The sequence below is a fragment of the Aquarana catesbeiana genome, linkage group LG05, assembly GCF_042186555.1.
Source record: "Aquarana catesbeiana isolate 2022-GZ linkage group LG05, ASM4218655v1, whole genome shotgun sequence".
NCBI classification, from domain to species: domain Eukaryota; kingdom Metazoa; phylum Chordata; class Amphibia; order Anura; family Ranidae; genus Aquarana; species Aquarana catesbeiana.
Window position 1 is genome coordinate 239,326,436 of NC_133328.1, and position 13,822 is coordinate 239,340,257.

The window sequence follows — 13,822 nt, forward strand, 5'->3', positions numbered from 1 at the left end:
TCCTGCTGTCTGTGTCAATGGATGCAGCAGCAGGATTTAGGAGCGCACCCGCAATGCGAGTGCCCCCATGGAATGTGAGTCTCCGTGGGGGCACTCAATTAAGAGGAGGAGCCAGGAGCGCCGCTGAGGGACCCCAGAATAGGAGGATCAGGCTGCTCTGTGCAAAACCCTTGTACAGAGGAGATAAGTATAACATGTTTGTTATTTAAAAAAAAAATAAAAACTAACCTTTGCAATCACTTTAAAGAGATGCTAAAGTCTCTTTTTTTCTATAAAAATAACAAACATGTCATACTTACCTCCTCTGTGCAGTGGCTTTGCACAGAGTTGCCCCGATCCTATTCCCTTTTCGACTCTCCTGACCCCTCCCAAATGTTGAGTGTCCCCACAGCAAACAGCTTGCTATGGGGGCACCCGAGCGGAGCCACAGCTCCGTATGTCCATTCAGACACGAAGCCCCTCTCTCTCCTAATTGGCTAACTGACTTTTATTGGCCATTGGCTCCCGCTGCTATGTCTCAGCCAATCAGGAAAGAGAGTCCCGGACGGCTGAGGCATCCGTGCACATCACTGGAGGAAGTTCAGACTCAGGTACGTATTAGGGCCAGTTCACACCATAGAAACGCAGTCTGGATGCGCTCCAGATGCTTTTTTGCATGCGCATTTTTGATGCGTTCCAGTGCGTTTTTGATGCATTTTTGCTGCAGTACAGTGAAATTTCCCCCTCCCTTTTTTTTCTTTAACCTTAAATAAGAACATGGGTGTTCCAGTGCGTTTTTGGTGCATTTAGGTGCGTTCCTGTGAGTTTTTGATGCTTTTTACAGCGTTCCAGTATAGTCCAGTGCAGGAAAAATGCAGCATGTTCTACTTTTTTTCTGGAACTGGAACGCACTGGAACTGCAAACACTGGTGTGAACTATGCCATTGAAAACAATATAACCTACTTTCTATGCGTTTTTGATGCAGAAAAAAACGCACTGGACTGCATGTGGTGTGATCTGGCCCTTAGGGGCGCTGAGGGGGGCTGCTACACACAGGTTTTTTTTTATCTTAATGCATTAAAATAAAAAACCTTCCTTTACAACCACTTTAATTTATTATTATTATTAATATACAGGATTTATATAGCACCAACAGTTTGCACAGCGCACAAACAGCACAGTTACAGTACAATTCAATACAGGAGGGATTGGAGGGCCCTACTCGTTAGAGCTTACAATCTAGAAGGAAGGGTCAAGTGGAACAAAAGGTAATAGCAGTAGGGGGTGATCAGATGGAGAAAATTAAAATACAGTTGTTAGGTGTTGGAGGGCTAGGCTTCTCTGAGGAGAAGGGTTTTCAGGGATCGTCTAAAATCTAATATAGTTGGAGATAATCGGACAGCTTGGGGTAAGGAGTTTCATAGGATTGGAGAGGCTATAGAAAAGTCCTGGGGGCAAGTATGGTAGGAGGTGATGAGGGAGCTAGAGAGCAGGAGGTCTTATGGGAATGAAGATTTAACCACCTCAATACTGGGCACTTTCACCCCCTTCCCAGACCAATTTTCAGCTTTCAGTGCTCTCTCACTTTGAATGACAATTACTCAGTCATGCTACACTGTACCCAAATGACATTTTTATCGTTTTGTTCACACAAATGGAGCTTTCTTTTGGTGGTATTTATTCACCACTTCATTTTTTATTTTTTGTGATATAAGCGAAAAAAGAGCGAATATTTTGAAAAAAAACCAAAATTTTCTACTTTCTCTTTTAAAAGAAACCAAAAAAATTTAATTTTGTCGAAAATGTAGGCAAAAATGTATTCTACCACACATCTTTAGTAAAAAAATCCTGATAATTGCATGATCATTAGTTTGTGTGAAAGTTATAGAGTCTACAAGCCATGCTAAGCATTATTGAAAATGTATCAATCCTAATGCACTGATCTCATTTCTTGAGGCCCTAAAATGTCAGGACAGTACAATAACCCCCCAAATGACCCATTTTTGGAAAGAACACAGTCTGAGGTATTTAGTAAGAGGCATAGTGAATTTTTTGAAGTTGAAATGTTTTCCCCACAATGCTTTGGAAAATTAAGAAATATATATATATATATATATATTTTTTTTTCTTCACTAAATTGTCATATTTACAAGTTATTTCTCACACACAGTGCAGGCATAATTGCAATTACACCCCAAAATACATTCTGCTATTCGTCCTGAGTATGGCGATACCCCATGTGTGAGACTTTTCCACAGCCTGGCCACATACAGAGGCCCAACATCCATGTAGCACCATCAGGTGTTCTAAAGGCATAAATTACACATTTCATTTCCTGAGTACCTATCACATTTTTGAAGACCCTGGAGCACCAGGACAATGGAATTACCCACAAAATGACCCCATTTTGGATAGAAAACACCCCAATGTATATTCTATGAGGCATAATGAGTCTTTTGAACATGTCATTACTTTCCACAAGTTTTTGGAAAATGTGGAAAGAAAATGAAAACTTATTTTTTTCTCATAAAGTTGTCAATTTAAAAGATCTTTCTAACACATAGCATGTACATAGCCAAAATGACACCAAAAAATACATTCTGTTACTCGACCTGAGTATGGTGACACCCCATTTGTGAGACTTTTCCACAGCCTGGCCACATACAGAGGCCCAACATCCATATAGCACCATCAAGCGTTCTAAAGGCATAAATTACAAATCTCATTTCCTGAGTACCTATCACATTTTTGAAGGCACTGGAGCACCAGGACAATGGAATTACCCACAAAATGACCCAATTTTGGAAAGAAAACAATCCAATGTATATTCTATGAGGCATAATGAGTCTTTTGAACATGTCATTTCTTTCCACAAGTTTTTGGAAAATGTGGAAAGAAAATGAAAACCTATTTTTTTCTCACAAAGTTGTCAATTTAGAAGATCTTTCTAACACATAGCATGTACATAGCCAAAATGACACCCCAAAATCCATTCTGCTATTCGTCCTGAGTATGGCGATACCCCATGTGTGAGACTTTTCCACAGCCTGGCCACATACAGAGGCAGAGGCGTAACTAGAACCTTCAGGGCCCCGGTGCAAGAAACAATGATGGGCCCCCTCCCTTCCATCCGAGCTCCAGGCTTCCAATTTTGGGAAGGTATCCATGGACATCCTCCCAAAACCGTGCTTCCCACATGCCTCCTGGGACGTGCATCCAGCACAATCACAGTGGCCCTTTACCATGTAATGTCAGCTGATCACATGTAAACAGACTTGCCGGTTATCCGCAGCCCTTTCCTCCCGTGCTATGTCTGTGTGAGGAAAGGACTGCCATTAACTGTCAAGAATGTCAGTAAATTGTTTACACTGATAATCAGTGCCCCAATCATCAGTGCCATGTATCAGTGCCTATCAATGCCGCCTATCAGTGCCCATCAATGCCGCCTACAAGTGTTACCTATCAGTGCTCATTAATGCTGCCTATTAGTGCCCATCAAATCTGCCTATCAGCACCACCTATCAGTGATTATTGCAGCATCCATCCATGCCACCTATCGGTACTCTTCAATACTGCCCATCAGTGCTCATCAATACTGCCTTAGTTCTGCCTATCAGTGTTCCTCAGTGCCCATCCGTGCAGCCTATAAGTTCTGCCTATCAGTGCTCATCAATTCCCATCAATGCCTCCTATCAGTGCAGCCTATCAGTGCCTCCTATCAGTGCCTTCTTAGTGCCCCCTATCAGTGCCTCCCTTTAATGCTCATCAGTAAATCCCATTGGTGCCTCCCATCGGTGCCCCCTATCAATGCTCATCAGTAAATCCTATCAGTGCCTCCCATCGGTGCCCCCTATCAGTGCCCCCTAGTGCCTTCTCAGTGCCCCCCATCAGTGCTTCCTATCATTGCCCATCAGTGCCCCCTATCAGTGCCCCCTATCAGTGCCTCCCTTCAGTGCCCGTCAGTAAATCCTATCAGTGCCTCCCATCGGTGTCCCCTATCAGTGCCTCCCATCGGTGTCCCCTATCAGTGCCTCCCATCGGTGTCCCCTATCAGTGCCTCCCATCGATGTCCCCTATCAGTGCCTCCCATCGGTGTCCCCTATCAGTGCCTCCCCTTCAGTGCTCATCAGTAAATCTTATCAGTGCCCCCTATCAGTGCCCATCAGAGTCCTCTATCAGAGTCCTCTGTCTTCTTAGGACAGCATGGCTCTGAGCGGAGAGCGTGTCTCTCCAGTGGCATCACTAGGGTTGGTGTCACCCGGTGAGGAAAAAATTGGTGTCACCCCCCTCCACCAACTATAGCCCCCCCTCAGTGCAGACCCCCCTCCACTAACTGCAGACCCCCCTCTCAGTATAGACCCCCACTAAGTACAGACCCCCTCTCGCAGTATAGATGCTCCTCACTAAGTACAGACCTTATCCATCAGTATAGCCCCCCTCATTGCAGACCCCCATCTATCAGTATAGCCCCCCTCTATCAGCATAGACTCCCATCTATCAGTATAGACCTCCCTCAGTGCAGACCCTCATCTATCAGTATAGACCCCCCTCTATCACTATAGACCCCAGTGTAGACCCCCCTCCATCAGTGCAGACCTCCCCTCCATCAGTGCAGACCTCCCCTCCCTCATTGCAGACACCCCCTCCATCAGTTCACATCCCCCCTCAATACAGACCCCCCCTCCATCAGTGCAGACCTCCCCTCCCTCATTGCAGACCCCCCCTCCATCAGTTCACACCCCCCTCAGTACAGACCCCCCTCCATCAGTGCAGACCTCCCCTCCCTCATTGCAGACCCCCCTCCATCAGTTCACACCCCCCTTCAGTACAGACCCCCCTCCATCAGTGCAGGCCCCCCACAATGCAGACCACCCCCCTCATTGCAGACCATCCCCCTCCATCAGCACACACACCCCCCCTCAGTGCAGACCCCCCATCAGTGCAGACCCCACTCAGTGCAGACCCCCCTCCCTCCATCAATGCAGACCCCCCTCAGTGCAGACCCCCACCTCATCAATGCAGACCCCCCCTCAGTGCAGACCCCCACCTCATCAATGCAGACCCCCACCTCATCAATGCAGACCCCCCCTCAGTGCAGACCCCCACCTCATCAATGCAGATCCCCCTCAGTGCAGACCCCCACCCCATCAATGCAGACCCCCATCTCATCAATGCAGACTCCCTCAGTGCAGACCCCCACCCCATCAATGCAGACCCCCACCTCATCAATGCAGACCCCCCTCAGTGCAGACCCCCACCTCATCAATGCAGACCCCCCTCAGTGCAGACCCCCACCCCATCAATGCAGACCCCCCTCAGTGCAGACCCCCCTCAGTGCAGACCCCCACCCCATCAATGCAGACCCCCCTCAGTGCAGACCCCCACCCCATAGTGTTCCCCCCAGCACACGTCTATTTGAATACAAACTTTACAGACCTCAGAACAGCGCGGGATAGGCACACCGGCATGTGTCCCTCGGACTCCTCTTCCTCCCCCTCCGTATGCAGAGAGGAGGGGGAGGCAGCTTCGGTCCGCTCCGCTGTACGCCTGTGTGTCTCTCATCTAACAGAAGCATTGTTTTTTATTTCCCTGCTCACCGTGTGTCCTCTCTCTCACGGCATGACAGAGGACACACAGCTGATCTCCCCCCTCCCCTCTCTGTGCTCCGCGAGCAGTCAAGTGTGAAGCTAAGGAGCTCACATTTCCTGCGGAGCACAGAGAAGAGGGGAGGAGGGAGATCAGCTGTGTGTCCTCTGTCATGCCGTGCAAGAGAGGACACACGGAGAGCAGGGAAATAAAACAAACGATGCCGGTGTCTCTGCTGCTGTTAGATGAGAGACACGCTCAGCCTCAGAGCGCTGTGAAGAGCAACCCTGCTGGGCCCCCCCCCCACAGTGGTGGAATGCCAGGCCCTGTCGCAAGTGCGACTGTTGCGACCCCGGTAATTACGCCACTGTACAGAGGCCCAACATCCATATAGCACCATCAAGCGTTCTAAAGGCATAAATTACAAATTTCATTTCCTGAGTACCTATCACATTTTTGAAGGCCCTGGAGCACCAGGACAATGGAATTACCCACAAAATGACCCCATTTTGGAAAGAAAACAACCCAATGTATATTCTATGAGGCATAATGAGTCTTTTGAACATGTCATTTCTTTCCACAAGTTTTTGGAAAATGTAGAAAGAAAATGAAAACCTATTTTTTTTCTCACAAAGTTGTCAATTTAGAAGATCTTGATGTACATAGCCAAAATGACACCCCAAAATACATTCTGCTACTCGTCCTAAGTATGGCGATACCCCAAGTGTGAGATTTTTCCACTACCTGGCCACATACAGAGGCCCAACATGCAAGTAGCACCTCCAGGCTTCACATAGCACATAGTACATAGCATGTACACACCAAGAATTACACCCCAAAATACATTCTGCTGAGCAAAAGGTAAGAAAAAAAAAAGCTCACATGTGGTTTTAGCAGGCAGGAATACCGTTCCAGAGCAGCCAAAGCATTTGTCCAGACAGCCAAAGGAAATACCCAGGAATTGTCCAGGCAGCAGACAGATATGGAAAAGTATGAACATGGTTCAGTACAGTCCAAGGTTTAGCAGGCAGTTCAGGTAACAGGCATAGGCATGGCCAGTCCAGGTGGTAGGCAAAGGCATGGCAAGTTCATGTGGCAGGCAAAGGCATGGCAAGGTCATGTGGCAGGCAAAGGCATGGCCACTTCAGGTGGCAGGCAGAGGCATGACTAGTTCAGGTGGCAGCAGGCAGCACTTTGTACATTGGGCCTTGGTCAGGTAAGACCTGAGGACAGGGGTAGAGGCTTCTTCCCACCCAAATCTCTACGAAACCTCCGAGTCTCCAGACCCTAATCCGAGAAAACTAAAAACCCGAAGAAAAATGTTTTCTCCACTCGGAAAACTTTTTCTGGAGCCCCTCACATATGTGAGACCCCTGTGCTGTACAGTGGCAGGGCAAATGATCAGTTCAGGAGGCAGGCAAAAAGCATGGTCATTTAACAGTCCGGGTCAATTCACATTGAAGGGCAGAAAGATGTTTGGCAGAGGCATAGTCGTTAAAAGTCTGGGTCAATTCACGTTGCAGGCAGAAACATGTTTGGCAGAGGCATAGTCGTTAACAGTCCGGGTCAATTCACGTTGAAGGCAGAAACATGTTTGGCAGAGGCATAGTCGTTAACAGTCCGGGTCATTCGCAGAAATGGCAGATAGTGGAAACTGGAAAAAAATCATCTTCACTTTACTAATAGTGAAGTATGATAGCTCCGGTAGCACGTTTCAATACAGAGGCCTGGCTGGGAGGGACATTGGGGACAGTAGTATCGGGTGTCACGGCGAATTCCTCTACTTGAACACATACAACATTTTTTTGGGTGTTTGCGACCTGTTTGGGGAAGAGGGAGGATTTCGGGAAAGTGCCTTTCATGGAGTTTGGCTAATGAATTGGAGCGAATTAGTTGAGGGGCTTGGCCTTGGGGATAGAGAAGGGCTCTGACAACGTCTTCTTGGAATTTTAGATAGGTTAGGGAACTTTGGGTGCACTTAGAAAAAATGATATATGAATTGAATAGGGCAAGTTGCATCAAATAAATGGCGACTTTCTTGTACCAAAATAGTGATCTCCTGGTGGCCAAGTAGGGCTGCATCATCTGGTCTTTAATATCCACCCCCCATGTATAGGTTGTACTAATGCACACATTTTGGCTTCTGTATGGGGCCTCTTCTTCTCTGAAGTTCCACCAAGGTGTCATTATGTATTGTGGAAAGGATGTAGACATCTCTTTTTTTATCTCTCCACTTCAGTCTGCATACTGGCCATTTCACCCTGCTTAAGTTTCTTGGCGACCAATCTCTGTGGGAAGCCTTTGTGGTTGGTCCGTGCTGTCCCACAGGCCACAGTGTTCTTTAAGTACAAATGGCGGAAAAGTGGGAGACTAGTGTAGAAATTGTCTACATATAGGTGGTAACCTTTCCCAAGTAATGGTTGGATCAGCTGCCAGACAATTTTGCCACTTGTTCCCATGTAGGTAGGGCATCCAGGGAGGTTTAGCTGTCTGTCTTTTCCCTCATAAATTATAAAGTCATATGTGTAACCCGTGGCCCTGTCACACGCCTTATAAAATTTTACCCCACGTCTGGCTCTTTTACTGGGGAGGTATTGTTTTATTCCGAGTCTTCCGGTGAAGTGTACTAGGGATTCATCAACACATATATTTCTATCAGGGGTAAACATCTCCTTGAAGCTGGCGCAAAAAAAAATTGATTAGGGGCCGAATTTTGAATAATTTATCGCAATTGGGATGATTTCGAGGGAGGCATTGGGCATTGTTATTGAAGTGTAAAAATCTCATAATCATCTCATAACGGGTTCTAGGCATCAATGACGAATAGACGGGCATGTGGTGGATAGGTTGGGTAGACCAGTAGGAATGGAGTTCATTTTTTTTGGCAGCTTCATGTTGAGGGTTAGGCCAAGGAAAATTTTTAATTCTTCCACGGTGAGGGGTTTCCAAACAAATGTACAGGCATATGACTTGAATTGTTGGCTATATGTTGGCTGGCGTATAGATTACATTGCTCCACAATGTAGGTTAGGAGATCATTGGTAAAAAATAAATAAAAATAATAAAGTGGGGTTACATTTTCCGTCTGCATCTGAGAGCCTGGCTGGGCTGTAAAAAGGGGATTTACAGGTTCTACTGACGTATCGGGCAGCCATGTTGGATACAGTAGAACATCTGGGAGGCTAGTATGGGCACTGCCTCGTTGATGGGATCCGTTGCTAGCATCTGGCCTATCTTCTAGAAGGCTGCAGAACTGCTGGTGGATGCCTGCCTATCCCAGAGTGCTGCGCTGCTGGTGGATGCCTGCTGGTGGATGCCCTGGAGTGCTGCGCTACTGGTGGATGCCTGCATATCATCCTGGAGTGCTGGGCTGCTGGTGGATGCCTGCATATCATCCTGGAGGGCTGTGCTGCTGGTGGATGCCCTGGAGTGCTGCGCTGCTGGTGAATGTCTCCTGCTCATTTCTCCTGATTCTCCTTGTTAGGATTCTATCTTCCTCTGTTTCCATCTCAGAGCCACTGCTTTCCACTGGCTCATAGTCGCTATCCGAGTCTGACAGAGAGAATTCCCCGCTACTCTTGTCCGACATACTTTGGAGTATTTGGAGAGCCTCCTCTGCACTGTAAAATCTTTTCGTCATGTTGGCGGGCAGATGTGCCAGATGGCGGGCGGCAGATGTGTCAGATGGCAGGCGGCAGATGTGTCAGATGGCGGGCGGCAGATGTGCCAGATGGTGGGCGGCTGTGCCAGATGGTGGGTGGCTAGATGTTGGCGGGCAGATGTGCCTGATGTTGGCGGGCAGATGTGCCTGATTGTGGGCAGATGGCGGGTGGCAGATGTGCCAGATGGCGGGCCTCAGATGTGCCAGATGTTGGAAGGTGGCAGATGTGCTAGATGTTGGCGGGCGGCAGATGTGTCAGATGGTGGGCGGCAAATGTATCAGATGGCGGGCGGCAGATGTGCCTGATGGCGGGCGGCAGATGTGCCTGATGGTGGGCGGCAGATGTGACTGATGGTGGGCGGCAGATATGCCTGATGTTGGCGGGCAGATGTGCCTGATGATTGGTGGGTATATGTGCCTGATGATTGGCAGGCAGATGTGCCTGATGATGGCAGGCAGATGTGCCTGATGATGGTGGGCGGCTGATGTGTCAGCTGTTGACGGGCTGATGTGTCAGCTGATGACGGGCTGATGTGTCAGCTGTTGACAGGCTGATATGCCAGCTGTTGACGGGCTGATGTGCCAGCTGTTGATGGGCTGATGTGCCTGATCGTGGGCAGATGGCGGGTGGCAGATGTGCCAGATGGCGGGCGGCAGATGTGCCAGATGGCAGGCGGCAGATGTGCCAGATGTTGGCGGGCGGCAGATGTGCCAGATGGCTGGCGGCAGATGTGCCTGATGGCGGGCGGCAGATGTGCCTGATGGTGGGCGGCAGATGTGCCTGATGATTGGCGGGCGGGTGTGCCTGATGATTGGCGGGCAGATGTGCCCGCTGTTGACAGGCAGATGTGCCAGTTGTTGACGGGCAGATGTTCACTGACAGGTATTTTCACTGTTTTGTGTTTTGAGGACACTAGCTGGGTGATCAGTGGGTAAACAGCAGACAAACAGCTATAAAACTCACTGATCTCTCAGCTGCAGCACAGATCTCTCTTCCTCTCCTCACTGACTGGCTCTGTGTGAGGAGAGGAAGAGATGAGAGCAGTTACAACCGCTCTCTATTTACATTACATGACGACTGTGATTGGACACAGTCGTCATGTGATCAGGAGGGCCAATCACAGGGCCCTCCTGTGTTGTACTACTCCACTGTCTCTGGGGGGCACCGGCAGATTGGGATTGCGCCGGTGCGCGGGCACGTGGCAGCGCGATCTCCTGTCAAATCCCACCCCTCTCCCATGTTTACTTTACGATGGCTGTGATTAGACACAGCCATCGTGCGAATCAGGAGGGCAAATCACATTGCCCTCCTGCCGTTCCGAGATGTGGCGTGTCCGGGTGACGCGCGCGCATCGGGATCGTGCGGCAGCGCGGGACCACGCCTGCGCGATCCCGCTCCTTCTGAAGGACGTTCGGGAACGTCCAGTCAGAAGGAGGGAGCTCCCACCCGGCAGTTTATGTGCAGTGGCCGGGTGGGAAGTGGTTAAAGACTAGGTTAGTGATGTAACTGGGGGCGAAATTGTGGATGGCTTTGTAGGTTGTTAGTATTTCGAATGTAATTTGTTGGGTGATCGAAAGCCAGTGGAGGGATTGACAGAGAGGAGTAGCAATATAGCATAAGTGAATTTCACATGAATTGTCATGATCGGCTCGCTTAGAAAGCGGTACTTATCGTACGATTTTCTAATCGTGTGTATAGACCAAGACTCTAGTAACCTATTCGATTTTGTAGCATGAAAAAAAAAAAAAAGATCATTTGTCCGATATTGTAGTGGTGTGTACGAGGCTTTAGAGCTCTTTCAACCTTTTAAAAATAGCGACTGAAATGTTCCTCTCATGCCTCCCCAGTGTGAAAGTCCGAGTGCTTTCACACTGGGGTGGTGCGCTTGCAGGACGGGAAAAGCAGCATCTTTGGGGCGGTGTATACACTGCTCCTACACCCCCCCTGCCCTTTGAAATGAATGGGCAGTACTTCCGAAGAGCCTGAAAAGCTTTCCAGAAGCGTCGCAACACGGGCGCTATTAACTCCTTCTTCGGTCGCTGGGGGGGTTAAAAGTACTACGCCAAAAATCGCTGCTAAAACGCCGCTACCCGCTGCTCCAGTGTGAAAGTACTCTTATGGTGACCATACACTATATGAAAAATCGGCCGAAATTCAGTCATTTATACAGTTCGCTAGCTTTGGCCAGTTAATGGGCACAAGATCGATAATCGATGGGACGTTTTTGAGCCGAAAAAACGAAGTTTGGAAATTTTCTGCCAAACGAACGATAATTTGAAAGGTTAATGTGTTTCCCCTCTGCACTAGGTATACGTAAAAAAAAACGAACAAAAAATGCATATATTTATGTCCACTGAACGATTTATCGGTCATTACATGATGGCACTATCGTTTGCGCTCACGGCCGAATGTTTGTTTTTCGAAAACGGATATAGTGTACGGCCAGCATTACTAGGGTCACTTTAGGGATACATATTTGAATGGAATTTGTATTTTTGTAAAGCAGAGTTGAATGGAATTGTTAGTGGAAATAAAGTATGCTGTAGACGAGTCGTGAGCTGTTTTCTATTCTCCTTGTGTGTTGCCCTCCCCCGCACACAGGGATGCTCGGCTCTCCTCACACACGAACTTTCTGAGGGATGAGATGCCATCTTCCACCCCCCATCCCTTCTCTCACACAGCGCTCTGGCCCCGCCCCTTCATTATGAAAAGCCTAATGTGAAGTAACGGGAGCGCCCGCCCTTCTCCTCCAGATCCCCGGCAGGGGGCGGGGCGGAGCGGAGGATGTTTGCAAAGCAGACAAACGTGGTCATGTTGTCAAATGTGTGTTTTCTGCTTGTCAATCTGCTGCGATCGTACAGACGTGTCTGGTCCCCCCCGCACGTAGTGCGCAGACTCTGAGCACACATACATGCTGTCGGATCTAGGAAGGGGGGGATTACCTTTTCATTCTATTTAGCGGCTTTTGCACCTAGCGCTGTTTTTTTTTGTTCCCTCTCCTGGCCGTCCATTCATTGGCAATCATTGCACTCGTTGATTTCCTCTCTCCCCCCCTATGATCGCCCATTGATGTGTGTCTCACGTCCAAGGTGTGGGTCTCCTTGTTCCCAGGGGGAGCCCCCCTTCCTATGTAGGTACATTGGATTAGAGAAGTGTCTTGGTACAGTCTAATCTACCTTCATCCCAAGCAGCCTGCTGTCATCGGATCACTTGTCATCTCGGATGATCGCCAGGGAAGGACTTCGCCTTGTCTCCTCCAGTTTATGAATGGCCCTGATATGGAGGAAATACCGTTTCAGAAAGTCAAAACCAGAAGGAAGAAGTGCCACTGCTCCCCCGCCCCCCCTCTGGATTCCATCGCATGTGAAGACGAGTTCGATTGTAAGGAGCTGGAATCCCTCTTCCAGAATTACAACCTGAAGCTGGAGCAGACCTCCACCTTGAAGGCTCTGGCGGTCCTCATCATCATGACGGCCACCCTAGCCCTGGTGGAGCTCATGTCTGGTCCAAGCCTCTCCATCTCCAAAGGGTCCCATCCTGTACACTGTATCATTTTCGTGTCCCTCTTTATTGTCACCAATGTCAAGTACCTGCAGGTCACCCAGCTGCAGCAGATCGTCAAGCTGACTTTGCTCTTCAGCTTCACTTTCTCCTTTCTGTGTTGTCCCTTCTCCCTGGGAGCCTATGGCTTGGAGCCCCCCTCTTCATCGGAGCAAGGAATGTGGCAGCTCATGCTGGTGATGTTCATCTCCTATGCTCTGCTGCCTGTCAGGACCCTGCTGGCCATCATTTTTGGTTTCATGGTGTCTGTATCTCACATCATTGTGACGGCCACATCCGTCAACGTTAAAAGGCACAGGCTCTGGAGAATGGTGAGTTCTTCTTCGATACGTCCGTAGGTTTGTACTTGTCTTTCGTGGTATGGTAAACGCAAGGCGCCGTGCAAACGATTGCTATCATGATATCGTTCCTGTGTATTGATAAGAATACTTTCCTGAACCTCTGAGCTGCCCGTTTGTGTGTGTGTGTGCCAACTGTATTTCTAAAGCTGGTTGGAATTCTGGACTTCTTTCTAGGTTTGCACCGATACCGATGTAGGTGGTGAGTACTCGTGGACATACTCCGATACCGGAAACCAAAGCCTTTACCGTGTGATTTGAGCCTAAAAAAAAAAATGGTCTCATATCACACTGCAAAGAATCGCATTTAATTTGAACAGGAATCACATGCGGTTTCCCCCACCGCCCCTTTGTGCCCCGAGGCTTGTCATACTGGGTTGGTTACATACTGGTTACTAAAACTGGAGAGTGCAAAATCTGGTGCAGCTCTGCATAGAAACCAGTCAGCTTCCAGTTTTTTTTTTTTCTCAAAGCTTTAGGGTCCTTTCACGCGGGCTTGTCCATTATATGGATTCCGCTTGCTCAGCGGGGGATCAGTCGGCTGATCCCCGCTAAGCAGGCGGATGACAGGTCCGTCTCCGCTCACTGTGCGAAGACGGACCTGTCAGAGCCCCGTTCTCTATGGGAGATCGGATGAAAATGGGCCGCCTGTCCGTTTTCATCCAATCCACCAGACCAGGAGTCTCCAAACTTTC

General features: G+C 48.7%; 1 protein-coding gene and 1 long non-coding RNA gene across 3 annotated transcripts in view; one reads left to right on the top strand and one right to left on the bottom strand.

The window, feature by feature from the left end:
• Positions 1–13,133, bottom strand: part of LOC141144697 (uncharacterized) — an 85,453-nt gene extending 72,320 nt beyond the window's left edge. Inside the window, exon 1 of the long non-coding RNA XR_012244442.1 lies at positions 12,405–13,133. This is a non-coding gene — a long non-coding RNA (uncharacterized lncRNA). The remainder of the gene's footprint in view (positions 1–12,404) is intronic.
• ADCY1 (adenylate cyclase 1) overlaps positions 11,969–13,822 on the top strand; it is a 525,405-nt gene continuing 523,551 nt past the window's right edge. For both annotated transcript variants that reach the window (XM_073630633.1, XM_073630634.1), the window contains exon 1: positions 11,969–13,100. In XM_073630633.1, coding sequence (XP_073486734.1) covers positions 12,492–13,100 — 609 coding nt within the window. In that variant the 5' untranslated portion in view covers positions 11,969–12,491. The remainder of the gene's footprint in view (positions 13,101–13,822) is intronic.